This window comes from Artemia franciscana, chromosome 11 (genome assembly GCF_032884065.1).
Source record: "Artemia franciscana chromosome 11, ASM3288406v1, whole genome shotgun sequence".
NCBI lineage: Eukaryota > Metazoa > Arthropoda > Branchiopoda > Anostraca > Artemiidae > Artemia > Artemia franciscana.
This window is the reverse complement of record NC_088873.1, coordinates 45,794,525-45,820,831: the sequence shown is the minus strand read 5'-3', so window position 1 is coordinate 45,820,831 and position 26,307 is coordinate 45,794,525. Positions and strand designations below refer to the sequence as shown.

At 34.2% G+C, this 26,307-nt stretch overlaps 3 protein-coding genes across 4 annotated transcripts in view; 2 read left to right on the top strand and 1 right to left on the bottom strand.

The window, feature by feature from the left end:
* LOC136033287 (CTTNBP2 N-terminal-like protein) overlaps nucleotides 1-5,255 on the top strand; it is a 91,996-nt gene extending 86,741 nt beyond the window's left edge. Inside the window, exon 11 of one of the 2 annotated variants that reach the window (XM_065714049.1) lies at nucleotides 4,679-5,255. In XM_065714049.1, the coding sequence (XP_065570121.1) occupies nucleotides 4,679-4,713 (35 nt within the window). In that variant the 3' untranslated portion in view covers nucleotides 4,714-5,255. The remainder of the gene's footprint in view (nucleotides 1-4,678) is intronic. The other variant, XM_065714050.1, reaches the window with a different exon arrangement.
* A 9,728-nt stretch (nucleotides 5,256-14,983) lies between these two features.
* On the bottom strand, nucleotides 14,984-15,364 carry LOC136032639 (SCAN domain-containing protein 3-like). The gene has a single exon (XM_065712913.1). The coding sequence runs from the start codon at nucleotides 15,362-15,364 to the stop codon at nucleotides 14,984-14,986; it is 381 nt and encodes a 126-aa protein (XP_065568985.1).
* Nucleotides 15,365-19,708: 4,344 nt separating this feature from the next.
* LOC136033286 (peroxidasin homolog) overlaps nucleotides 19,709-26,307 on the top strand; it is a 51,826-nt gene continuing 45,227 nt past the window's right edge. Inside the window, exons 1-3 of the mRNA XM_065714048.1 lie at nucleotides 19,709-19,868; nucleotides 22,349-22,476; nucleotides 25,232-25,356. Of these exons, the coding sequence (XP_065570120.1) occupies nucleotides 19,738-19,868; nucleotides 22,349-22,476; nucleotides 25,232-25,356 (384 nt within the window). The 5' untranslated portion in view covers nucleotides 19,709-19,737. The remainder of the gene's footprint in view (nucleotides 19,869-22,348; nucleotides 22,477-25,231; nucleotides 25,357-26,307) is intronic.

Sequence of the window (26,307 nt, the reverse complement as noted above, 5' to 3'; positions counted from 1 at the left end):
TTTTTGCTGTCATATACCCAAGCATTTTGTCAACATTTTGTTTAGCATCTCTATTCTAATGTAATCCTCTTTTTATTAAAAATCCAAAATATAGCACCCACGATCAGTGTATGGGCGCTATGTAAAAAAAAAAAAAAAAAAAAAAAAAAAAAAAAAAAAAAAAAAAAAAAAAAAAAAAAAAAAAAATGAAACGAAAAGATTGTTGGATGATCATTGCCTTAAATGTCGCTTTTTTTCATGTTTTACGCTACTGCATTATTTCTATTGGTTTTGAAACACGTGTTGATGTCGATTCAGATCAGCTTAAATATTTTGTTCCTGCTAAATATTTGTAGTACGAGCCATGGCATATAATCTACAAGGAAGATGAGGCTTTGGTCCGACTTCCTCGCACCAAAGTGAAAAATTACTTATGAGTACTCTTTTTTGGCTCTATAATGCCTGTAAAGAATAGTTAGAACTTTGTGCATATTTTAACCCTTTTTAAACGCTGCGGCGACCAAAAAGAATCCAGCATGGGTTTATTACCTTAAATTGCAACTTGGAGCAATTGAATGATTTTCCATCCTGTAGCATTGCTCAGCATTTCTTCAAAAATTGCCATGTGGATCGATTCGGAATCGTTTTGAATATTGATTTGGTTTTATTGACTAGGGTTTATTTTCTGGTCTGGGACTCCAAGGTGTCCCATTCCAGCCTCCATTCCTTATTGCTCCACTCCTTGTCAAGTGAGACTTTGAATTCTTTGACGGCCTTACTGGATACAGTATGATTGCTCAGGGAGTTCCACTGGTCTACTACCCGGTTGGTTAGGAAGTGATGGCGTTCCCTCCTCTGAGCGTTGACCTTTATGAGCTTCTTAGAATGACCCCTTGTCCGCTGTGATGAATCGATGAAGAAGAGACCATGAATTGGATTGTTGTGAATCAATTTGTAAGTGTTAATCATGTCACCCCTTTTTCTTCGGTAAGTCATACTGCATAAGTTCAGAGTTTGCAGTCTCATTGGGTAAGGAAGATGTTGGCACCCGTCTACTATCTTTGTTGCTCTCCTCTGTACTTTCTCTATCATGTCCTTGTCCACTTTGTAGAAGGGAGATGCAATTGACATGCCAGTTTCTAGCCTTGGTCTGACAAGACTTTTGTATAGCTTGGTGATTGTTTGTGGAGATCTAGTCGTGAATGTTCGTTTAATTGTCCCTAAAGCGCGGTTTGCACTAGCTACAATCTTTTCAGTATGACTTTGAAACTTTAACCGGAAGTCAACTATGACACCCAAGTCTCTTTCCTCTGTAACTGCAACTAGGGGTTCTCTTTGACCAGCTATTTGGTTTTGCATGGTGTAAATATGTTTTTGATTTTTATTGCCAAAATGTAAAACTTTACATTTACTTGAATTAAATTCAAGTAGCCATTGCCTAGCCCAGTCATCCAGCCTGTCGAGATCGGCTTGGATTGATGCAGCCTCCGCCCAAGATGATGCTGCCCCGATGAGCTTAGAGTCATCTGCATAGAGTGTGAGAAGGTTTTGGAGTATTTCAGGAGCACCATTGATATATATGTTGAAAAGTGATGGCCCAAGCACGGTTCCTTGGGGAACTCCGCTAAGAACAGGTATAGGTGACGATAGTACACATACTCCTTTATCATTAATAACAGCAACTCTTTGGGTTCGTTCTCCCAGGAAGTCTACAATCCATTCAATGATGTCCAAGTGGATATGACAAGCTTGAAGCTTTCTTTTTAGCCTTAGGTGTGCGACTTTGTCGAATGCTTTTGCTTGATCCAACAAAATCATGTCCATGGGTGTCCCTTTTTCCAGTAGTTTGGTGACTTCATTGTATGACTGTATTAGGTTTGTGTCCGTGGAATGGCCATTTCGGAAGCCATGCTGATTTGGAGACATGATGTTGTTGTATGTCGTATATCATGATGTTGTAGTGAACAGACATTTTTACTCATTATAGTCTTAGCTTCAAAAAGTTGTTTGTGTTATGAAATTTCTCCTGAAAGTAATCCAAAGGACTACTTATATCACAAATATAGTGCTTAAATGAACCTAGGCACTAGCCTAACAAACAAATACAAAGTAGAAACAATAGGGAAAATCTTTTCAAGACAGTGGAAATCAGTTCTGATTTCCAGAAGAGGATTTTTGCATTTAATTGCATTTAATTTGCATTTAATCACTTTGTTCTCTTTAGTTTGAATGAATTTTATTCTCACTTCATTCTTTTTGTCAGTCCTGGTTGAACTTCGTTGAAGTAAGGATGCTGGGGCTGTTTTTAAAAATGTTTTAAAAACAATTATTTAGTTTTAATTCTCACATTTTAATGTAAGTTTATTTATATATACATATTTTCTCTCTTGTTCTCGTATTGTGATGAAGACGGCTCTTGGACATAGGGCCGAAATATTCATAGAACTGATTTCCACTGTCTTGAAAAGATTTTCCCTATTGTTTCTACTTTGTACTTTTTTGTTATGGAAAGGCAGTGTGGTCTTCGTCGCTATTTTAGGCACTATCCTATTCAAGATATGTCTTGATTTGCTAGTAATTTTACAGAATTTCTTACTAAGTTATGAACGCTTTGTTCAAGAACAAGGCCATTTGTCTTCTTAACTTAATATTTCCAAAATTGTTCTTCAAAATTCAAAAACTAATTTGAAAAATACGTTTGTTAGCAATTGTACTTCAACTTTCACATTCACCGAGTGGTGAAGTCGCGGCCCCTCTTTGTAGTGCATTCTTCAAGAGCGTACAATGAAAAGATGATAAATGAGGGAAAGTTTGCTGTTTTGTATAATTTTTATCTGAGGTATAGCTTATCTCTTCAGTTACGATGGTGGGATGTTCAGTTTTTATACAGCTACTTACTACTTTGGCCTTCATGGTTTAGGGCCTCTACAAATGTATTTGCTATTTCCGCAGCAAATTATTTTTTTTGTACCGAACTGTCACTTTTAGACCTCCAAAAAGGAATCCCTTCCACTGTATAAAAGTTACTACGAGGAGTTTGAAATATGGACTTACTTTGCAGTTCGAAAATTATCTTTGAACCTTATTACAATAAATTTTATAGCTCCACAGTGATTGATACTGTTATCAATCATTTTTAACTCTATGCTCCGGAGCATTGTGGAGCATTCAATGGATTTAATAACAATGAACATTGTATGTAATGGAAAAAACATGAAATACAAAAATAAAATATAAATAAAACATAAAAACGTTTAATTACGCGCGAAGCTTCTGACAGTAATTGATGTAATAGATACGTCGGAAGATGTTTTTGGGTTATTTTTACGAAAACAATATACCAGTAGGTTTAACGACTAGAGCTACCTGCTTAGCTAGTAGGATAACTTCAAGCTTGATTCGCATAGGAAACTAGCTTGCAACCTCTCTACGGGCTTTTGTGTCTACGACAATGCTGTTTTCAACATGACGAGTTAACTTTCTTGAGCTATTTAGATTTTTTTTTTTTTTTTTTTTTTTTTTTTTTTTTTTTTTTTTTTTTTTTTTTTTTTTGCTGCGTCTTGGCACTTTTTGCAACATGATTCTAGATTGTCCTGTTTTTCATGGAAATTACGTTGGTTGATTTACTACAGTAATAAAAAAAAAATGCTAGAATTAGGTTCCACGTAGAATCACTTTAATTTAGTTTGATCATTGTAAATTTTATTGAATTATAAAAATATACTTACTAGAACTTAAGTGATAATTAGAGCTGGATAGCTCCAAATTCATAATATAGTAGCATCCGACAGGTCAGATGCAGAATCTGTTTGCTTAAAAGTGGATATTTTGTTAGCATTGGCATTAATTTGAAAACCTCCAATGATAGTTTTGTACAATGGTGATTGTAAAATGTGTCAAACGGTTATGTAATAAAAACGGTTATGTTCAGTTCTGTAATTTTATCATTTGTAGAGGAAGTATGAACATATAGTAATATTAGGTTAAAAGGATAAAGTACCATGTGCGATCAAGTTCACCAAACCTTCAAGACTACGATTCATCATATAAAATTAATTTATACTAGCCTACAGTAAGCTACAGTAAATACATGGCTCTAATCCTCATAGAGACTCTTTGATCTTTCAAGAAAAGACCCACGTGTCAATTGAAAACTATGATAACTAACTTAGAAAGAGAGAAAAAAAACACGAAAAAGTTGTTTTTTTGTCCTACAATACTTATTACCTACAATATTATTAATAAAATTTATATTATATTATTAATATTAATAATATTAATTAATATTATAATAATATATATGATATATATTATATATATATGATATATATAGTATTATAAATATTATAATAATATAATATATAATATTATAAAATTTATTAATATTAATAAATTATTAATAAATTCTTTTTAACAAGATAAATGAATGACACCTTCAAGCTGAGTATTGGATTGTGTTCTATACAATATGACTCGCTGTTAAATGATTGGAGTTGGGGGGGGGGTAAATGGAATTGGAATAGGGATTATGCTACGAAGATAAGAGTTAATTTGATCAGAGATAAGAGGTGGCGGAATATTAAGGGGCTCAGGGTGGTCACTATGTAGTTTTTTTATTCATAGATTCCCGCATATTTACTTCTATACGAGTCTCAATTGAACTAATTTTACCATTTTGGCTGACATAATATCGTTTCAGGTACAACTGAACTAGTAACTGATAGTAGTTCGTGACGGGTGAACTGTTTTTTATTCTGATAATCCAAGGAGGATCTCTGCGGATGAGTAGGTGGAGCAGCTAAGTACTATTCCCAATATGCAAAAAGGTGACTAACAGTCAAGTTTAGTCATTTTATATGTTAAAGACGTTGATATTGATGTTGTGATTTTGTTTGTAAAGTGTCTCGAAATGCAACGAATGTGGAGAACAGAGTAGTTAATGTTGAAATTGTAATTATCCAATATTTCATGGTACGTACATCACTAGATTTTAAAGGTTATTTTTATAGCATGCAAAATAGGTACCGATATTGTAAATGTATTCCAAAACGAGCTTTTTTCCACATTGTAGGATGTTATTCTCTGTTATTTTATACTTGATTATTAATTTTTATTGTGCAAATGAAGGAGTAAGTATTGTTGTTAACCAAATATAGGAAAAGAACTTTCTAGAAATCATGTTTCATAAGTTATATCACTAAAATTGTATCACTTACTAGGTTTTATAATATTTTAAGACGGGTAAATGGTCTATGACAAAATTGCAAGATGAAGAACGATTAAATTCAAGTTAAAAGTAACAACAGAAGTAAAAATAAGCTTAGATTGGTTTGATTCCCTTGAGCAGCAGTCCTTGTATATACGCTTATGGGTGAACCTCGCCAATAAATGAATTAAATGGCCAAATAAACATAGATTGATTTGGTCCATTGTTCGAGTAACAGTTTTTACATGTCTGCTAACTGACGAACAGATTGTTTGTAATTTAACGCCACCAGTAATTAGTCTATACGGTGCCAGTGTATGTGTAAAACCGCCCCTAGTGCCACTACTGATGATACTAGCGTATAGTATCGTAGCTGAGTATTCCACGGGTTCTTCCCTTACTGACACTCTAACCAGTGTGAGTACGACGAGTGCACCATTTGGTCCAAGGTTCCAGAACCTGTGCTACAACTAATAAATGTGTCTTGGAGGGGTAGGGGTACTCCGGTGGATACTAAAAAGACGATAACTCCCAATATCCTCTTCCTAACCCTACCAGGGTTTGGATAAATGATCAAGACAACTCGCTTTTTTGTATCAATGGCAACTCCACCATTAAATCGCTAGACTCTAGAGGGGAACTAACTCAAAAAGCGCATATACAGAAAATAGGTAGGTCGCCTCTTTCATCATTACGTGACACCTTGGGCCAATTAAATGTATGGGGACTCAAAGTTAAACTTGCTTCACGTATAAGTTATATTTCAATGGCAAGATTTAGATAGATAAAAAATAGTGCTTCAACACAAATCAATTTCTTCACCCCTGAGTTCTGAGTTCTTTATTTAACATTAAAATCCATAAACAAAAAAATTACTTCAAGACAATCTCCCCCGTAAGGCTCCATGGCCGGGAAAGAACAGGGGAGAAAAAATACCAACAACAAAAAAATATAAACAAAAACCAAAAATTGAGTCGCCCACCTTAATAATCTCCAAAAAATGACAAGCTAGGCAGGGGGTAGCACATGATTTCACCAGCTCAATTAAATATCCAACTCAATCCAGAGACATCAACTCCAAGGGAAACCGGAATAAAAAATAAAGACAAAAAAAAAACAACAAACAAACAAAATTATTTACTAGCTAGAAAATCTCTAACATAATTTTTGAACATACCAAACGAGTGGCAGCTTCGTACGAACTCTGGGAGCGGAACTACTACGCTGAAAACAGGCTAACCTTTGCGAGAGTCTAACTTGTAAATAAAATTATATTGTAGGTAGATCTTTTTATACGAAGAAATGGTTCATTAATCTGATAAAAAAGGGGCACTGGCTCCAACACAGCTATTTTTCCAGTAAACAAACTCAATGGTTTAAAAAAAAACTTATTATTTAGGTCTTTGTTTGAATAGCATCTCTTGTATATCTGCTAATTAATTAATTATGGCAAGGTAGTAAACTAAATGGTTAAAACGAAATCAGATTTATTTGGCTTACTGTTCGAATAACAGCTCTTACATCTCTGCTAACCGACTAACAGTTATTTTGCCAGTAAATAAATTCAAGGGTCTAAATAAACTCTGATTAATTAGGTCACTGTTTGTATATCAGCTCTTGCATGTCTATAGAATGGCGATATTTTTTCGAAGTAGTCAACTCAATGACCAATAAAAACTTGGATTGGTTTGGCTTGCTGTTGAAATGGTAGCCCTTGTATATCTCCTAGTGAACAAACGTTGGCCAATAAATTCAGTGGCCATGGGCCAAAATAAAGTTTTATAGATGAGATAAATTGGATTCCTTGTTTGAATAGCAGCTCTTCCATCTTTACTAATGGGCGAACTTGGATATAGTTCATGTATGCACCAAACATGTTGAGTTTCTGTTATTATTGGACATGAGTACTTTGATAATGACAGAAAAATGGACTTGTTTTACTTTAATACTGAGCCATTCTATTGAAAGTTGATACGCAACAACAATTAAAAGTATTCTATCATGCTAATCTTTATTAATAGTAATTGCGTTTCGTAGACTTGATATTTGCTGAAAATGCTTATAAAAACCTTGTTTGTTGGAAAAGAAATTCAATTCTCTTTTGCTTTATTAATTTGGAATTCTATCAAATTATCAAAAGAGGTCTTTGATTAAGGTTAAAAATATAGAGTTTTCTCTGTATCAATTATGTTTTCTACATTTATTTTATTTTCCTCTTTCTAAGTTTTGAGTTCTAATCTTTTTAAACATATCTATTCTATCTAATTTCTTTAAATTCTGTTTTTGATTTTAATTCTATTTTTTTAATTCTTCCCTCGGTCTTATGAACAAAATAGGCTTTTAATTAAGCTTAAACCTGTAAACTTTTCTTTGTCTTGATTATTATTTCTTCTTTTTCCTTTTCTTTTTCCTTGAGCTTAAAAAGAGAGATTTCAAAATAAGTGTGATTTTTGGTGCTTATATTTTCCTTTGGTCTTATATAAATGCGGATTGTCGTTTTTCTTTAACTCTTTCTAGCGTCGGGTAGGTTCTTATGTTATTTATTATTGTCTATTTACTCTTCAATTTGCTACTTTTGTTATATGCATGTATATGAAATTCAGAACATCTTTCATACTTTAATTCACGACAATAGACACGTTTTTTTGGCTGGGAAGGGGCTAAAGAAAAGTTTTCAGTCCTTTTTATGCAATGTGCTGCTGACAATAATGTTTTGTTGTGTAGTTTTTAACTTAGGAATGCCCTGTTTCCGTGGGCACAGGCTTACTACAAGAATTTAGTATTTGGCACAAGTGTTAAAATAAATCCTCGCAGTATTAAAGTCTTATGTTCCCTGTGAAAGTCTTGGTATATTATTTATCTGCTTCCTACTATTTAATATATTAACGAACGACAAAAAATAGGCTATCGTAGCTGATATATAGGCTATATATAAGCTGTATAGCTGAGGCTCAGCTGCATCCAGCTACCGAATTGTGTTTATAATATTTGTTTTACTGGGCTTCCAAGATTAAAAATTGATTGAAAATCGTCAAAAAAGGGATAATTTTCCTAGTTTTGTAGGTAAGTTTAAATCTTTCTCTAAGAAAATTCTAAATAATATCATAATTCTGGCTTTGTGAAAGAACAAGTCTAAAACTATTGAATCAGATTAGAAAAGTTTCTTAGCCTTTTGGTCAAAGGTCCATTTGTAGACTTGTCACAAAATTTTTTTCTTAAAGGGATCATATACCTTAAGCAGTCAGAGACTGACGCATGTTGTGGGTTCCTCTCCAATCCCACTCTGTTTAAAGAACCAATAGAATCAAAATAAACTTCACTACAGAGGGAAATTGGCTTCACACATGGAATATTTATATATATATATATATATATATATATATATTTATATATATATATATATATATATATATATATATATATATATATATATATACATACACCAAAACGGGGGTAGTTTGGTATCTCTCACTGCTTTATATTACAGAAGACATTTCGCCTTTAGACTTTATCCATTTTAAAGCAGGGTTTTGGAGCTGGTTATGAGTTATACTGACTCCGACTCCAGGAACTTTAAACATAATTGCTCCAACTCCGAGCTGTAATACTTCCCTTTTCGTAAGAAGTACAAAATTTTATTACATTCTTTGCTAAGTTAATTTTAATAACCCTGTTAATCTACAATATTAATTTTGTTTATTATTGCTACTTTTTATAGTATTTAAGAGTGCGTGGCTTGACTCCAGCCATTATGTTTCCATAACTCCGACTCTATTGGGCAAAAATTTACTATAACTCTGACTCGAAAGCCCTGTTTTAAAGTCAAGATCACGCCTTCACAAACGTTTTTATTAAAAAAAAAACCGTTCTTTAATCTAAATTAGTCACTAATTTATAATTAAGTGTCGAAAGAGTCTCAACATTAGCAGCTGTGATCACAAGGTGCGAATCTCATATCTTTTAAACTAAGAACATTGTCGATTATGAAACTCTTTTGACGGGAACAGCTTGTGATTGGACAATTAATCAAAATCGAGATCGTCTTAGAATTGGATGCGGGAAATCTTCTCGGTTCCCAAAATGATTCTAATGCCAGTTTGAAATAAAGGAGAAACTCTATCATAGGTTTCCATTTAGGAAGGAAATATCGACTGCTTTCACTTTCTGCAAATCTCTTAATGAAGTTGCTAGTTCTCTTGCAATATTTATTGTTAATTGCCTCCTCTATATGAACGAGACCATTACTCTTTAAATTATCATTATTTAATGTCTGCGGTCAGTCATAAAATCAGTGTTGTCATGTCTCTTAGACTGCAGTGCCAAACTAATAATTTGGAATACTAATTTCGGTATAAATATAAAATAATTGGATAATTTAGTAAATAAAAGGAGATCAATACTGCTTAAATCATCTTTATTTAATGTCTGGGATCATTCGTAATAAAAAAAAAAAGAAGAAATAAGTTGTTGTCTGCAAGGGAAAAGATCCTTCTTAGCCATTGCTGGCGCATGAGGCGTCGACTCAATGTTTCAGTTGTTGTCTGTGTCAGTTAAAGTGCAATGCCAGATTAATCATTTGTGTTAGGATTTAATATCGATTTCTGATTTGAACTTGTGTTTATTGTATTTATGTTGCCCAATATTTTACCAAAAGTGTTTTTGAGTTAGTTTTCAGGTCTGAGAAACAATCCCGGAAAGTAGTATTCTGAGTTTGACTGCATTGTGTACTGTTGTACTGTTTTAAAGACCAAATCACTACCAAGGACATAAGATAAAATCTTTCTTTACCATTTGTGCCCGGATTAGGTCTGTTAAAACCTGAAACCTAGTATTTTTTTTTTTCATTTCAAATTGTGAAGCTTGTGGGGTAATTTCAAATTTACGTTAGTCATTTTGAAACGTGAAAATGAGTCTACCTCAAAATACTTTTTGCCTCTAAAAATTAAAATAAAATGCATGAAAATAAAATAAAAATGCATCAAAAATTTGTTTATATGCAATGTTTTATGTTTTTACGAGGAGGATAAACATTTCTAGGGGTGCTGGTCAATGCCCCACTGTATACGTCTTTAATAGTTGCGTAAGTTTTCGCTGAATTCAACCAATCAGATTTCGTTTTTACAGTCCTCGGTACTTTGAACATTTTCTAGCGAAAATGGTGTTCATTGTATAATTCAAAGCAGTTAGAATTTAGTGCTTTTTAAATAAAATAGAAATAATTAATGAAATTTAGTGAAATTAAATTATTAATTTCATTTTGTTAAATTAATATTAATTAATTTAATTAATTTAATTTAAATTAATTAACATTTTATTAATTTAATAATTAAATTATTAAAATAAATTTAAATTAAATTTAAATAAAATAGAAGATATGACACTGAAAGCCTAAGTAGTTGAATTGCCTTTAAGTCATATGTGCACTGCCACAGCGTCCTTTGAATAATAGTGGATCATCTATGGGTCCACACCCTTAAGCAGACCTAAGTAAGAGAATCTCCCTGTCATCTTATGTGCTTATATTTTGATATATCTCTTTGATATGCTTATTGACATTAATTTTAACATATTTTTCTAAAATTGGTATTAAAAAAAGGTAAAAGCACAGGAGTTTAGCTGCAGTACCTGGGAATTTTTATGACTGAGTACATGTCCCTGAACATGTCCCTAAAGAGAACAGATAAAGTTGGTCGAGGAAAGAGTGTTGAAACATGTTTTGATTTGCCTTGGTATTTGTAAGACTTTGGAAGTTAGTTTTCTCTCTCCTACAAGAAAATCGTCTCCTATTAGACGATTTTGAAGCACTTTTAGACTGTAATATTAGCCTTAAACTATATCGAGCTGACCAGCTATAGGTGAGTTTAATTGATTATCCAGTTTCTCACTCTTGTTTGTCGGATTGTTTAAAGAAAGCACATTTTATATCCAAAGTATGAAAAGCCATGCAATCTAGAAATTCAGAACGATTATTTGGAATATTGCTGACATTTTATGATTGAACCGGAACTTCTGCCTCCCTCCCTTTCACATAAAGTCAGACCCCCGATATTCGGGGGGCCTAACAGAAAAAATAGCCTTCAAATACCAGTGCACTTTTCGCTTTAGAAAATCGGAAGATTTCAATCCTTTGACACGGTATTCCACCTTTAGACTTCAAGCAGCCAAGCCTATTAGGCTTAAGTCACTTCGCCTGTGAGTTCAAGCAAATTCAGTCCCTCATTTTGCATACTAGTTCAGTGGATATTCTCCGTCACGCGTCAACCCAAAATCAATCCGATCTTGTATCTCTTAGCTCTATGACTATCTGCCACAGTTCTGCCCTAGGAATGATGTATGGACGGATAGATGATAGACTTATCTATCAACAAGTGAAATGACATCATTTTTATACAATCCGAAAAAGGGCTTATGCCAGATTTGCCTCTCACCCGGACTATCTATCTTGGCTTTTTCTGCAATTGCCTCTCATCCGGCCATAGACACACTTGCATCCGCGCGGAGCCGGAGTGAAATCTTAAAAAGAAACGAAACAGGGATTATTTAGAGCAACACGGGACGATTCCAGTTCATAGGAATGCACCCCCGAGCTTTTTCTGATGTTCTTCTTGCTAAGTAGGTCTTATTCATCTCTGAACATAGCTTTTAAATTATAAGCTAGTAAACATTTATAGAACTAGATATTCTAATTATTATGTACATCTATCGGTTGATTTTGCTTTCAAGTGCTTATGCTTTAGATAAAGATCTTTTTTCTCTCCTTCTATTTGAAAATTCCTAGTCTTATTCGACTGTTAATTTTGCGTAATTTTTTTTCCTCCTTTTTTGTTTTAGTTTTATAGTTGATTTTATATTTATTTAACTGTTTTAAGTAGATACTACTTTATTTTGCGTTTGCTCAATTGAAATTTTGCTCGTTTCTTATAGAATTGGTGGTAATTGTGTTAAGCTAATTCAGTTATATGAAATTTAATACTCATTTTGTTCATATTTATTTTGTGGTGTTAGCTTTTGTCTATCTTATTCTAACTCCATTTTTCTTATCTATAAGTTATCGAATACTTGAAAGTTTCTTTTATTTGTGTGAAGGAAAATGAAGAAAACAGTGGTTGGTGCAATTTGTTTTTCTTTTTGTTTTCAGTTTTAACACGGAATTTAGTGCTTTTTGATCCTTACAAGGAAAAATTCCTTTCAAAAATCAAATTGAAAAACTAAGGATTTTTAATTTATCCTCCGCCCCCATTTGACCTGCCTTAACAACAACACATATATTTTTCAGCCAGTGAGCCACTAAAATTCCTATAAGAACAGGTTGAAGATCTTTCTTATTTTTATTTGTCGTTTTGTTTTTTTATTTTTTTTTTCCTTTCTTTTTTATTCATTTTTTATAACCTAGGACTTGTTCGTCTCAATCAGATGATTACTTGTTAGGAATCTGTTTTTTTAGCCTACAAAAAAAAGTAACTCCTTTATCAAAGAATGACTTCAATTATTTAATATTTGTATTTTATTCTTAAGCTGTATCTGATGTAGTTGATTTTTACTATTTTTTTATAAAAACTAAAAATTTGTTTTGGAGTAAGAAGATTGTGCTAAACTTTAAAAGAAGGTAGAAACCCTCCCCCTCCCCCCGCTCTCCTTTTTGATTCCTTTGACTGTAATATTCATTTTAAAGATTTCTAACAACTTGTCTTCCATGATTAGTCTGAATGACATCCCCAATTAATGTGGAATACCCCCAGTCCTGTTGTCTCTTTCTTGCGTATTTGCGCTAGTCTAAACAGGTTTATACTGGGTTTAGTGCGATTATTAGATTATTTTGTTCTGTTGAATGGCTCATTTCTGTAAAATAAACTATAACAAGGGTTTTTATCTAGGATAAATTATTGTCTTCATAGCTATAATATAGAAATGTGTTTAAGTGGAACATATAGAACAACTGTCTAAAATAAAAATGTATTTATTTTTCGCAGACTTTCTTTTATCTTATACATAGGTTAATCTCTTCTGTGAGTAAATCTTCACTGTCCCTCCTAAAGGTCGTGTTTGATATTTTCTCACCTCTGAGGTAATTTTAAATAACTACTGATTTTTACTCAAAGGCAATTTCAATATCATATTGTAGATCAGGAGGATCTACCTGTGATCGAACATACATGACACCTGGTACACAGGAGCGTAATTTCATCAACATTTGGGGGGGGGGCTGTGCAAAATACAAGCCAATTTTCCCAAGTCAAGTGAAAACTGAGTCAAATGCTAAAGGAAAGTGATTTTTTTTTTCTGTGAATACTTGAACTATGTATACCTATAGTTGTTTTTGACAAAATTTTTGAAGGCACTAAATTTCACGGGGGGCAAACAGGAGTCTTGGGGCAGTTGCTCTCCCTCCTCCTTCTTGTCTTACAGCAGATTACGCCCCTGTTGGTATACCTGATTCCACCTTCGAGAACAGCTTAGCAAACTGTAATATTATGAATAGCATACATTGAATTATAAATTATACTCGAAACAGATAAAAATATCTTACAAAAATAAATCTGTGACAATTAAAACCTCAATTGACTAGTTAAATGTCATGTTAGTTTAATTTTCGGTGACCTGATATATTTGTTTTTGACAAGATTTTTGAAGGCACTAAATTTCAGGGGGGCGCAAACCGGGGTCTGGGGGCAGTTGCTCCCCCCCCCCTATCTTTTTTACAGCAGATTACGGCCCTGTTGGTATACCTGATTCCACCTTTGAGAATAGCTTAGCAAAAGGTTTTTGGAAATTAATTCTTTTTTAAAATTAATTAATTAATTTTTTTAGTATTTTCTTTTTAGTTTTTTTTTGTAGTTTTTACCTTTTTTAGTTTTTCTTCTTCTTCTGTATTAATGCTAAAGCCAAGGTTCGAACCTGGAACCTCTCGGACCTAGAACCTGGAACATAACGCTTTACCAACTTAGCTACTTTGGCTTGAATACATTCGTTTTTGAATTGGTATATGATGAAATAATTCAGACGTCATATGCGGACAGACACACAAACAAACAACTTATTTTTTCTTAAATACTTATAATGACGTCATATACTAAGCATCGTCATAACAAACATGACGACAACTAACTTCATGACGACATACAGCTCAGTCCTTATAATGACGTCAGTCGACAGACAGACAAACAACTTATTTTTATATACATAGATAGCATATATACTATTCCAATAACCAATAATTTAGAAATCTGTTATTTTCTTGGAAAAAAACAACCAACAAACTTAATTATTATGCCTATACAAAGGAAATTCACATAATTACATGTAAAGTACATTAGTATTGCAGTTATATTTCAATAAAACGCAGTAACTAATATTAAGATTGTGTCTTTTTCAATTGAATTACTTTAGATCAGTGGTTCTCAACCTTTTTTTCCCCATGGACCCCTTTTCCCTTCTTTTTATCTCGGTGGACCCCTTCATAGCCATGGGATATAAGAATAATTTTTTATTCTTCACTAATATAAATTTTAAGGTTTTAATTATCAAACAAATAGCATATAATTAAGCTTTATTTTTAAATGAAAATTAATTTAATACAAATAAAATGTTCTAATGTAATAATAACTATTATTATTATTACTATTATTGCGATAACAACTACAATATTACAAGTTTCTTCGATTAGCAAGCAACTAAAGCTCACGGAGAGTAGAGCTCCTCAGGCTGTTTAATTCACTCCAACATTATTTATGTAAACTGGATAAAAAAAAGCAAATGAAATTAAGTGTGTGATTAAAAAAAAGGAAAAGGCATGTTTATTCAGTGAGATCCCTGTGGTTGATGCTTTTCGACAAGTTTCTTTATATTTGGTTCTAACGATGTTAATGATAGTCGAAGATCACCCCTTTTCACAATGTCAAATCTATTGCGAGCTTTTGATAAAATTTGAGAAACACGATTAAATCCCGCTTCAACAAGATAAGATGTAGGAAAAGCAATAACGTAGAACTGCGCTTTATTCCAGAGTAAAGGGTACTTTGTAGCAACATGATTTGTTTTCCATATATTGTACTTTCCATCTTTGAATTTTGCACGCATTATTTCATCGCTTTGTAATTCGATGAGGGGCTCTTGAAAAGATATTTCTATTTCGGCAACATTAACTTCGAAAGGAATCGAAACCCAAATCGGTATATCCATTCCGAGTAGGTCACTAAACCGATTCAAAATAATGTAAATTACAGTAGAAATTGAATTCTTAAAAATAAAGAGCGTTCTGAGTTGGTTTTCTTCATGGACCCCCAAAATATCATTGTGGACCCCCAATTTGTTGTGTTTTGCCTGTGGACCCCCGGAAATATTACATGGACCCCTAGGGTCCATGTGGACCCCGGTTGAGAACCACTGCTTTAGATGTTCATCTTGAAGTTGTAGTTTGTTTATTGAGCAAAAACGAAGAAAAATGAAGAATTTCTTTAGAAGAATGTAAATTAAATCACCAGGTAAGGTTGAATTTGAAAATTAAGTTAAATAAATTTATCTGTGGTACAGTGTTCGGACTCGCCTATAAATTCCTATATTTTAATGCACTCCTATAAAATGCCTATATTTTGGCTAAAATCCTATTATTCCTATATTTTCGGCTGAAGAGCACTAAGAACATTGCTCATGATTTGCAATTTTCTGTCTTTTGGTGTAGATTGATAATTAATTACAACTGTTGAGCTTTTTGAACTTAACTAATGCTTTTTGTTGGGCTTAGTAAGCTGCTTCCTGGCTGGCTGATGTGAATACGGTTCAGTTATTCAAATGGGCTATTCTAAGATAGTTGCTAATCGAGGGAAGTATAATAGACGTGCACTGGGTAGGCTATATACTACATTCTGTGATAAATCTGTCCTTTATCTATCTGGTCTTTATCCCCTTCTAAAGACAAATGATGTTAATTAGATTCGGAATTTTTATTTCAGATATTGTAAATTTTTACTTTATCTCCCCCCTTAGTATAGTAATGGTAAGATGTTGGCCTTCCTGCATGGAAGATTGTCGGAATCAGCTTTTTATCGTTTATCGCCTCATCATCCTTTGGTCCGTCTGTTCGGTTAATCTCATCGTAGCATAGTGTTTTTATGGTACTTGGTATTAACCAAGTGACATATAGCAATCGCAAATTCTGTCGGTCTGTCTGTCTGTCGGTCCTGGTTTTGCTACTTTAGGCACTTTCAGGTAAGCTAGGACGATGAAATTTGGCAGGCGTGATTCTGAAAAATTAGAAAAAATGAGGTATTTTTAACTTACGAACGGGTGATCGGATCTCAATGAAATTTGATATTTAGAAGGATATTGGGTCTCAAAGCTCTAATTTTAAATCCCGACCGGATCTGGTGACATTGGGGGGAGTTTGGGGTGACCTAAAATCATGGAAAACGCTTAGATTGGAGGGATTGGGCTGAAACTTGGTGGGAAAAATAAGCACAAATCCTAGATACATGATTGACATAACCAGAACGGATCCGCTCTCTTTGGGGTAGTTGGGGGGGGGGTTGATTCTGAAAAATTAGATAAAAGGAGGTATTTTTAACTTACGAACGGGTGATCGGATCTCAATGAAATTTGATATTTAGAAAGATATCGGGTCTCAAAGCTCTTATTTTAAATCCCGACCGGATCTGGTGACATTGGGGGAGTTTGGGGTGACCTAAAATCATGGAAAACGCTTAGATTGGAGGGATTGGGCTGAAACTTGGTGGGAAAAATAAGCACAAGTCCTAGATACATGATTGACATAACCAGAACGGATCCGCTCTCTTTGGGGTAGTTTGGGGGGGGGGTTGATTCTGAAAAATTAGATAAAATGAGGTATTTTCAACTTACGAACGGGTGATCGGATCTCAATGAAATTTGATATTTAGAAGGATATCGGGTCTCAAAGCTCTTATTTTAAATCCCGACCGGATCTGGTGACATTGGGGGGAGTTTGGGGTGACCTAAAATCATGGAAAACGCTTAGATTGGAGGGATTGGGCTGAAACTTGGTGGGAAAAATAAGCACAAGTCCTAGATACATGATTGACATAACCAGAACGGATCCACTCTCTTTGGGGTAGTTTGGGGGGGTTGATTCTGAAAAATTATATAAAATGAGGTATTTTCAACTTACGAACGGGTGATCGGATCTCAATGAAATTTGATATTTAGAAGGATATCGGGTCTCAAAGCTCTTATTTTAAATCCCAACCGGATCTGGTGACATTGGGGGGAATTTGGGGGGACCTAAAATCATGGAACACGCTTAGATTGGAGGGATCGGGATGAAACTTGGTAACTTATGTGACCAGGCATCCCACGCCATCTACCACAGATCTGATCCCGAGGACTTCCGAATCCTATAATTGGCCTATATTTGGGCCCGGGAAATCCTATAAAAATAGGATAGAGCCTATAATTTGAAACGAACCGACCTGTCCGAACCCTGGTGGTAACTTAGATGTACTAAAAAGAAATAAAAATGACTAATTGTAATTTTTATAAGCCTAACTTTTTCGGTTAACAAAATAATTAATTCGAAGAACAGTTTAAAATTAAGTCATCTCGAATGTTTTTTTTTTCCTCCTGGTTAGAGAGCCAAGACACTTTTAAGAATAGAATTTGAAACCTTATATTTTTTGCGTATTAGAAATATGGTAACACCATCCTAAAAAAAAGAAGCTTGGGACTAGCCAGTGCTCGAGGTTTTAAATCGGGGGGGGGGACTAGGCATCTACGTTAATACTGGTGATCTGGAATTTTCGAATGCTAGAATTTTGCGACGTTTTTTCTTCTCTTCTAGAATTGATGTTTCCAGCTTCAAGATGAGCATAAATGCAACTTTTACAACCAGATGAAGATTCGTTCTTCCCAGCACCAGTGGGTGACAGACTTTCTGTCGCTTTCAAACACGATATAACAGCATCCGCCTCTTCTGTTACTTTCCGCCAATTTTTAATCTAACTTTCCTGGATCTAGACCTAGCTCTAGATTTGCTCAATATAAATCGTGAAAACGTTTCTTCATGTTGTATTTTACTATAACCCGAAGCATCTGGCATCCTGGGGAAAATTTTATCTTGGGCTCCGAAGAGCCTCAATCTGGCCTGCGACTGATATAATGCATATTCTTCCCTTGCAGCGTGTATTTTTATAGAAAAGGACAATATTGGAAATGGACACTATTGAAAATGGAATATTGAAAAGGACAATATTGAAAATGGACATTATTGAAAATGGAATATTGAAAAGGACAATATTTGAACATTTCCATATGACTGTTTCCGTAGTGTCAGAAGAGCACGGTGCAGAACCATATAGCCCACTCTCGCAGACAATGACAATGACCTTTAGCTCCAGTAAATTTTACCTGACAAATAATGCATAACAAGAAGAAAGGCTTATGGAATAAAGTAAATAACCAGATCATCGGTAAAATGATAGAAGAGCAGTTCAGCATTGCCGTTCTGTGCTACTGGCAATCATTTGTGCGTATATGCTGATCTGCGCATAGTCAAACAGCAGGAAAATCTCACCCAGTTCTAGTAATTGGAGAAGGCACTGATTCGGTGAAGCTTCATCGTACTCACATCTACGGTAAAGGAAACCAATACACTTCTTCTCCCAGCTAAAATCTAGTCAAGAAATTAAGATTTTGGAACACAGTGGAGATTAAACTTGTTGATCTTGTTTGCTACAAAATCTTGCATAACCATGTATTTTTTTCGATGTGACCCAACATTATGAGTTTGTGGGCATGGTAAGTCACTTGCCATAAAAAAAAACTCCAGACGGACGACAAGTTCGAGTAGCTTGCTCAGGGTTTATAATGTTCTTTGGCTGTTAAAGACAATTATAAAGGCTGGAGAAGTGGCTTCAGGGACTCCATGCCCAAATTACTTTTTTTCCATACCCAAACCTCTGAGATTTGCTTGTATTGGTATTGTATTGCTAAACAGGTAGGTATATGCAATATGCACGATGAAAATTATTCCCCGAGTCCAGTTTTGTCAGGAAAGTCAGAGTCTAGACTTTACAGGGATGTCAATTCGCGAAAAGTAGAGGGTGAAGCATATGTATTGTTTGAAATCTAAGAGTGCGTATTTTGTTGTTTTTTCGATTTTTTTTTTCAATGAAAATGTTAACATATTTATTATTCAATCAAAATACTCAGAAAAGGCATCTAGAATGGTGAATCCCAACCCCCTGATTTGCCACTTCGTGTCTTGCCTTTCAATGCCCTGGATGTGGGGCAAAAATCCAACTTCCAGAAATCGTGTCTTGTCCCACATCTCCTTTTTAATTGCCACGCCAATACTACTCACTAGTGATCAGTTTGTCGGAATCGTTATCCTTTGACCCTTATTCGGGATTTTTTATTTTAAAGTTCCCGGTGTTTTTATTGATTAAGACTCCCAAGTCCGAGCCAACACGTACGCCCGAAAGTTGATACTATGCGAAAGCTAATATGGAAGCCTTATGATTGTTGTTTGAAAAGGCTTCTGTATGGACTCATAGATTGATTCACTTTCACTAGTTGACACTAAGATGAATACAGATTACGATCCCCTACAAGGATATGTTGAAGAGCCGACTAGTGACCCTAGTTTTAGGATCTATCGAAGAACCAGTAATGAAGGATCAAGATGCCTTCGGATCTGTTTGCTTTTCATCTTTTTGTGAGTTTATTTTTATTACTCATTGAATTTCAAGAAAAGGTTTTTTTTCCCACGAAAAGCTGTAAGTAATATAAATAATATATATGTATATATATACGATTGATCACACAACACTATAAACCAGAGTTACAGTGATATCGATGAAGCCACTTAATCCAATATAAAACATAGATAAAGTAAAAAAAAAATATGCACATATAAAATAAGCCAAGGTCGAGAAAAGAGATTTGCCATAGAAGTCAGAAGTTGTGAACTTCTATCTGCAATGCTTTAAAAAAAGATACTACACCCCAAAAAAGTATAAATTTTAAAAACTAGATGAAAGTTTGAGATGGTAGAAGACATAGAAAGACAAGAAGACAATACACAGAAAGTCGTGCTTGAATAGGTAGGGAAATATACTGCACTTCAATGTTGTCTCAAAAATTCAAATTTTTCTGGATAACGGGAAAAATATTTTGCCTTTTGCAGATATAAACAACTAGAAGATGTAAACATTACATATAAAGATTAAAATATTGTCTTTTTTTCTCTCATTTCAGTCGATGGTAAATCTTTAGTATAGTAAGGAATATTTTGCTATATTTAAACCTAATGAATCAAACATTTTGTGGTAACGAACTATAAGTAAGGAACGCTGCGGCTCAAAAGTAGCCTAAACTTTAAGAAACAGAGTCTTCATAATAATGAATATATAAAGAGAATTGCATTTTGATGCTTAATTAAAAAGTATAAAATTCATGAAGTTTAATGTTACCCATCAAAAGTTACGAGGCTGAGAAAATTTGACTAATTTTTTTGAAAAAGGGGTGAAACACCCCTAAGAAAACAAGTGATCATAATGGGAATCGCACAATAAGATTCAGAATTTCAGAGAACCGTACTGTGGAATTTTTTGCCAGAAGGAAGATCACGGATGCGTATTTATTTGTTGCTTTCCTTTTTTTTGTTTTCCCCAGGGGTGATCGTATAAAAGGGGTGAAACACCCCTAAGAAAACAAGTGATCATAATGGGAATCACACAATAAGATTCAGAATTTCAGAGAACCGTACTGTAGAATTTTTTGCCAGAAGGAAGATCACGGATGCGTATTTATTTGTTGCTTTCCTTTTTTTTATTTTCCCCATGGGTGATCGTATCGAACCAGCAATCCTAGAAGATCGGAATAGGGCTCATTTCATCGAGAAACAGAAGTTCTAGCTCCCTTTTTAAGCGACCAAAATTTGGAGGTCAGCCAGCTCCCTCCCCCTTTTTTGTCCAAAATTGTCCAATCAAAATTTTGAGATAACCATTTTCTTCAACATGGTTGAAAGATCTACCAACTATGTTTTTGAAAATGACTTGATGCCCCACAGCTCCTGGGGAAGGGCTGCAAGTTATGAACTTTGCCCGTTGTTCACATACAGTATTGTGTTTTGGGAAGTATAAGGATTTTTTTTTTTGGGGGGGGGGGGGTCCGGTGGGGATGCTTGCGAGGGAGGATCTTTCTATGGAGGAAGGGAATTTTCCATGGGAGGTAGAGCCGGATTTCCAGCATTAATTAAAAACAATCAGAAATTAAATAAAAAAAAATCAATTTGTTTGAATTGAAAGTAAGGAGCAACGTTAAAACTTAAAACACAGAGAAATTATTACATATTTGAGGGGTTGCCTTCTCCTCAGTACCTTGCTCTTTACGCTACAGCCTTTATTGAATTTCTAAAAAGCTATTTATTCTATTTAAACGGTCCTTGTAAATAAGGAGTCACTCCTAAGAATAAAAATCTAACTCTAGCGTAAAGATCGAGGTACTGAGAAGGGGCTAACCCCCTTATATACTTAATAGTTTCTGTTCGTTTTAAGTTTTGATTTTCTTCCTTACTTTCAGTTGAAAAAAATTATTTTGTTTGTTTTTATTTTATGTCCTACCAACGACGGTGCGGAAGTGCACAACACGTTTTGACAATTAGTACAGAAGTACGATAGGTAGCAACCCCGAATGATTTATGAGTAATAGTAATACATCTTACTTTTAAAACTTAGTGTCAACTCCACGTCTACGTCTTTTTTATACAACCAATAGCTACAGAATTACCTAAATTTGATGCAGACCATATTTGTACTTGATGGCTACTTGAAATTTAAAGATTGTGTCCTTGAACGTTCAGCTTTGACGATTTAATCTTATAAACAGACGAAGTTAAATAAAAGCGTTTATTAAAGTTCTATTCATATTTATATATATATATATATATATATATATATATATATATATATATATATATATATATATATATATATATATATATATATATATAATATATAGATATATATATGAAATATAATTATATTTTAATTATATTATATTATATATTAATAATGATTATATTAATTATTTTATAATATAATTGAACTATTCATCTAATATAAATATGTATAAGCGTTTTTTAAAGTTCTGTTAAACTTATATAATTATAAGTTTATAATTTTTCAATTTAAGGTCAGCCATTCTTATTCTCCTGGTCACTGCGTTAATCTTAGCCTGGAATGACCCATCTAAGACCACAGCTGATATGGAGGATTCTCAAGGACTTCATCAAATTCTTACGCTGACGTACCCTCTTTCTGGTAAACATTTTTTAGTGGTTCGAGCCTTTCAGAATGTTGAGAAGGACTCATTAGCGCGAGTCTGTCACGGATCTAATTGTTTTTTATTGAATGTCGAATAATCATTAAATTAATCTATATTAATTTGGGTTAGTTTAATTAACTATTTAATTTAATTATTTGTTCTATTTAGCCATTTAAATTAATTCGTCGATCTAATTAGTGAATTCGATTAAGTTGCATGCATTAAATATTTCAGTTATATGTATAATCAAAACTTTAATTACGCATAGGCAAGTTTGTTTAAAATATAGCAAGTTTGCTTCCTCGGTTTGTTGCAGTTATATAAGCTATTTGAGCAATCAGACATGAATGTGCTCATAATTGTCACAACTTGGAAAAATCAAAAAAATTAAATAATCATCAATATTACCAAAAATTAATGGTTATTTTCAACCAGAGCACAAATTGGCGAAAAAGTAACTTGGCTAAAAACGACTAAAAAACAATTTTCCAGATTGACTCAAAACTTGTATTCATAAGTTCTTCAGCTAAGCGAACCCCCCTATTCAGATAAGAAAATAAGGAACATTAGTTCGTTTAAAATGGGGCTAGATAAAGGGCCGGAAAAGTTCCGAAATTTTCTGTTTTTCTTAGCCACTTCGCAAGGAAAAGGTGACTCTAGAAACTTTGGCAGGGTACTATTCGATTGTAGATTGAAAGTTCTACTCTCAAATCTGGGGACTAGAAGTGTTTGGAGGGCAACCAGTCTCCCCACTTTGCCTTTTTCTGTTACTCAGACCCAATGTAACCACCCTCCCCCTCCCCCCTCTGATCGAACTTTGAAGATAGCCATTTCGTTCAGATATTCCGTGAAAAAATGGGTGTGCCTCTGGGGTCGGAATCACCCCCGCAGCCCCAGGGGTAACGGTTCTTAATTATGTAAATTACCGAGTGTTTACCGAAGTACTCAAGCATATATGGTCCTGGTTGTCCGATCAGCTAGTAGCTCTGAGAGACTATTCACTAAGCCGAGATTCCAAGAGCTTTCCAAGAATATACTCTGGAAACAACGCGTAAACCTAAATAATGATAAAAAACTCCCATGTGTACCCAAGTTTTTGGATTGTGTGTAACATTTAGGGAATGACTAGTGTGATTGGGCTGAATCTTCCAGGAGGTTTTGCGTGTGTCAGATGCTCTTTAAATTGGCTAGTTAGGTAGCTGAGTAGACCAAAAGACACTATTTGTTGCATTTCTATCAAAATGAGGCGCCTGAAACATCTCAGGAACGGTTTGATAGAATAAATTTGTGATTTTCAGGAAGTGTTAAAGGGGGGATGGACATTTATCTATTACTCGAGGTAGGGGTTAGAGCTAAATGAAAAGGTACTATATACATCCAAGTTATCAAAATACCACACTTGCAACTTCTCGGGAATGTCTCAGGGGATGGAATTGAAGTTTTCAAATAGCATTGAAAGAGGAAGGGAAGGGGTAGGGGAACCTTTAAATTTTGTGTCAGGGAAGGACTTAATATTCTTAGTCTATGATCTACCTTAATATTTTACACTATAAGCCGCTATAAGACTTAAAATCAATTCTGTTAAGTTTTGAGGTAAATCAAAAGGTACTGTCTATTACCAGGTCATCAAAATAACGTATCTGCAATATGATGAGAACAGCTTTGAAGATGAAGTTTAAACTTATAGATATTGGTTTTTTTAGGGGGTGGGGGCATGTACACCCCAAATTTTAAAATATGGGAGGGGGAGATGTGCTAAGCGATTTTTGTCGCAAATCTGCTGAACATTTTGGCACTTTAAGTCCCTGGAGGCCTAGAATTTATTCACGGTGAAGTGGCAATATAGACAAAATTCCCCATATATAGTTACAGTCCTGGGTATCCTCATTATCATAAGAACGGTTTGGAAGGTCGAGTTGCAACTTCAAGATTGTGGATCAAACATGGTCTAAGGGTGGATATCCATGAATTTGAAATTGGTACAAGAACTCACCGATTTCAGCCACCAAGAATGTAAGGATATCTAAAATTGGGATCGGGAAAAAGATATTTAAAACTTCTGATGAGATCCTTATTTGCGAAATTACGTTACTAAGGACAACATTGGCCAATAACAGCTTAAATTGAATAAAATTGGGAACAAATATTTGTTTTTGTGTTTTCTGCACCCCCTCCCTCATCCCAAGAGCCAGAAATGTTAAGCTTTAACAACAAATATTTATGTGCCTCACAAAGCATTCTTGGCGGGTCTAACCAAGGACAATTCAGAAGAAAATGTCGCCCTTCCCTTAAAATCCAATTTAAAAAAAATTCAGACCTTTAATCCATTTTATTGGATTTCCTAAGGTAATAGAATAAACAAGCCGTAGATGCTTGGTCTTGAATTAGAGAAATCCTACCCCAGTTTTAGATCCCAAACCTTCCTGGCCGCAAAAGACCCAATTTTAGTGAGAATCGAGGTCATCATACATAACTTTCAGGACACTGTATGATGAGTCAAATCATTTTAGGCAAGCCTCAGAATAGAGTTTCAAAGAAACTTGAATTACAAGATGGCCGAAGACCGGTACGGGAATAATAAGGTACTGGAACAATAAGGTACTAGAACGGACAATTTGCTATCTCAGCTGTTTATTATTGGTCTTGAAATTAGAAAACTTCTAACCAAATACGGCTGTCAAGGACCCAATAATTACCGAGGTAATTATACATTACTTTTAGGGCAGTGTATAATGAATCAATTCTTTTTAGGCAAGCATCAGAGCAGAGATTCAAAGAAATTAGAATTGGAAGATGGTCGAATTATGGAAAATTACTTTAATAAGGCGAAACAGAAAGTAAAGAATAGAAAAGAAATGGAGGAGCGACTTTTAAAAGTAAGAAATTTATTTGATTCTTATTTACTTTATTACCCCATTCCACAGAACAAAAGTCTTTGATAGGGCCAGGATTATTTTTCAATATTCAAAATAGCGCTGCAATTTTATTTTCGCACTGATCAGCAAAAATGCATAAACTTTTGAAAAAGGTTAAAGCAACCAATGTAAAATTTGGCACTAAGTCAACTTTGGAATTGGAATTAAATTTTACATGATTTACATACAAATTTTAGTTAGATATGATAACCAAGTATAATAGAAGCTTTTTGTTAGAAGTTGCTTTTCACATAATTTTTTGTCATTATTGCGGCAGGAGTACTAAGGGGAAGCTACTAGACAGAGTGTAAGTTGTTTCGGTAAAAATGTAACACTAGAGTACTTAACTCCACTTTTTTGTTCGACAAAAACCTCCAGTTTTTGGCAAATGACAGAACCCTGGTGTTTTCCCTGCCGAGAAGTGCTAATACTGAAACTAGAAGTTCAACTATCTCTAGTTATGCTAATTGCAACCTTTTAGTATTTCCCACCCTGGCCAGAAAAGATAGGGTAATAAGTACAGATTGAATACAAAATGGAAGACTTAAGATCTTTCATAAAGCTAAAACTAAACAGCAAGTTCTGGTTTTCACTTAGGTTGGTAGCATGGGATGAGTGGCCTATTGAACGTGGACATCACATCAGTAAAAATGGGGATTGGGAGAAGGAAATAAACAACCAAAGAAGTTGGTCAACCAAATAGTTTTGGTCGACCGATATTTTTGGTTGGAACGAAACTATCTAGCTGAGCCGTCAAAGAAACGTGACTTATAGTCTCGCAATTAAGAATAACTTAATTAATTAATAATAAGAATAAGGAATTTATGATAGGTGAGAAACACATGGAAAGAACAACTCATTGTTTCACAATTCACAATTTAAAAAAAAAATTAAATCATTTAATTTGTCAAG

Excerpts from the sequence above, each read along its gene's own strand:
- LOC136032639 (XM_065712913.1), bottom strand. The coding sequence starts at position 15,364 with ATGGATATACCGATTTGGGTTTCGATTCCTTTCGAAGTTAATGTTGCC.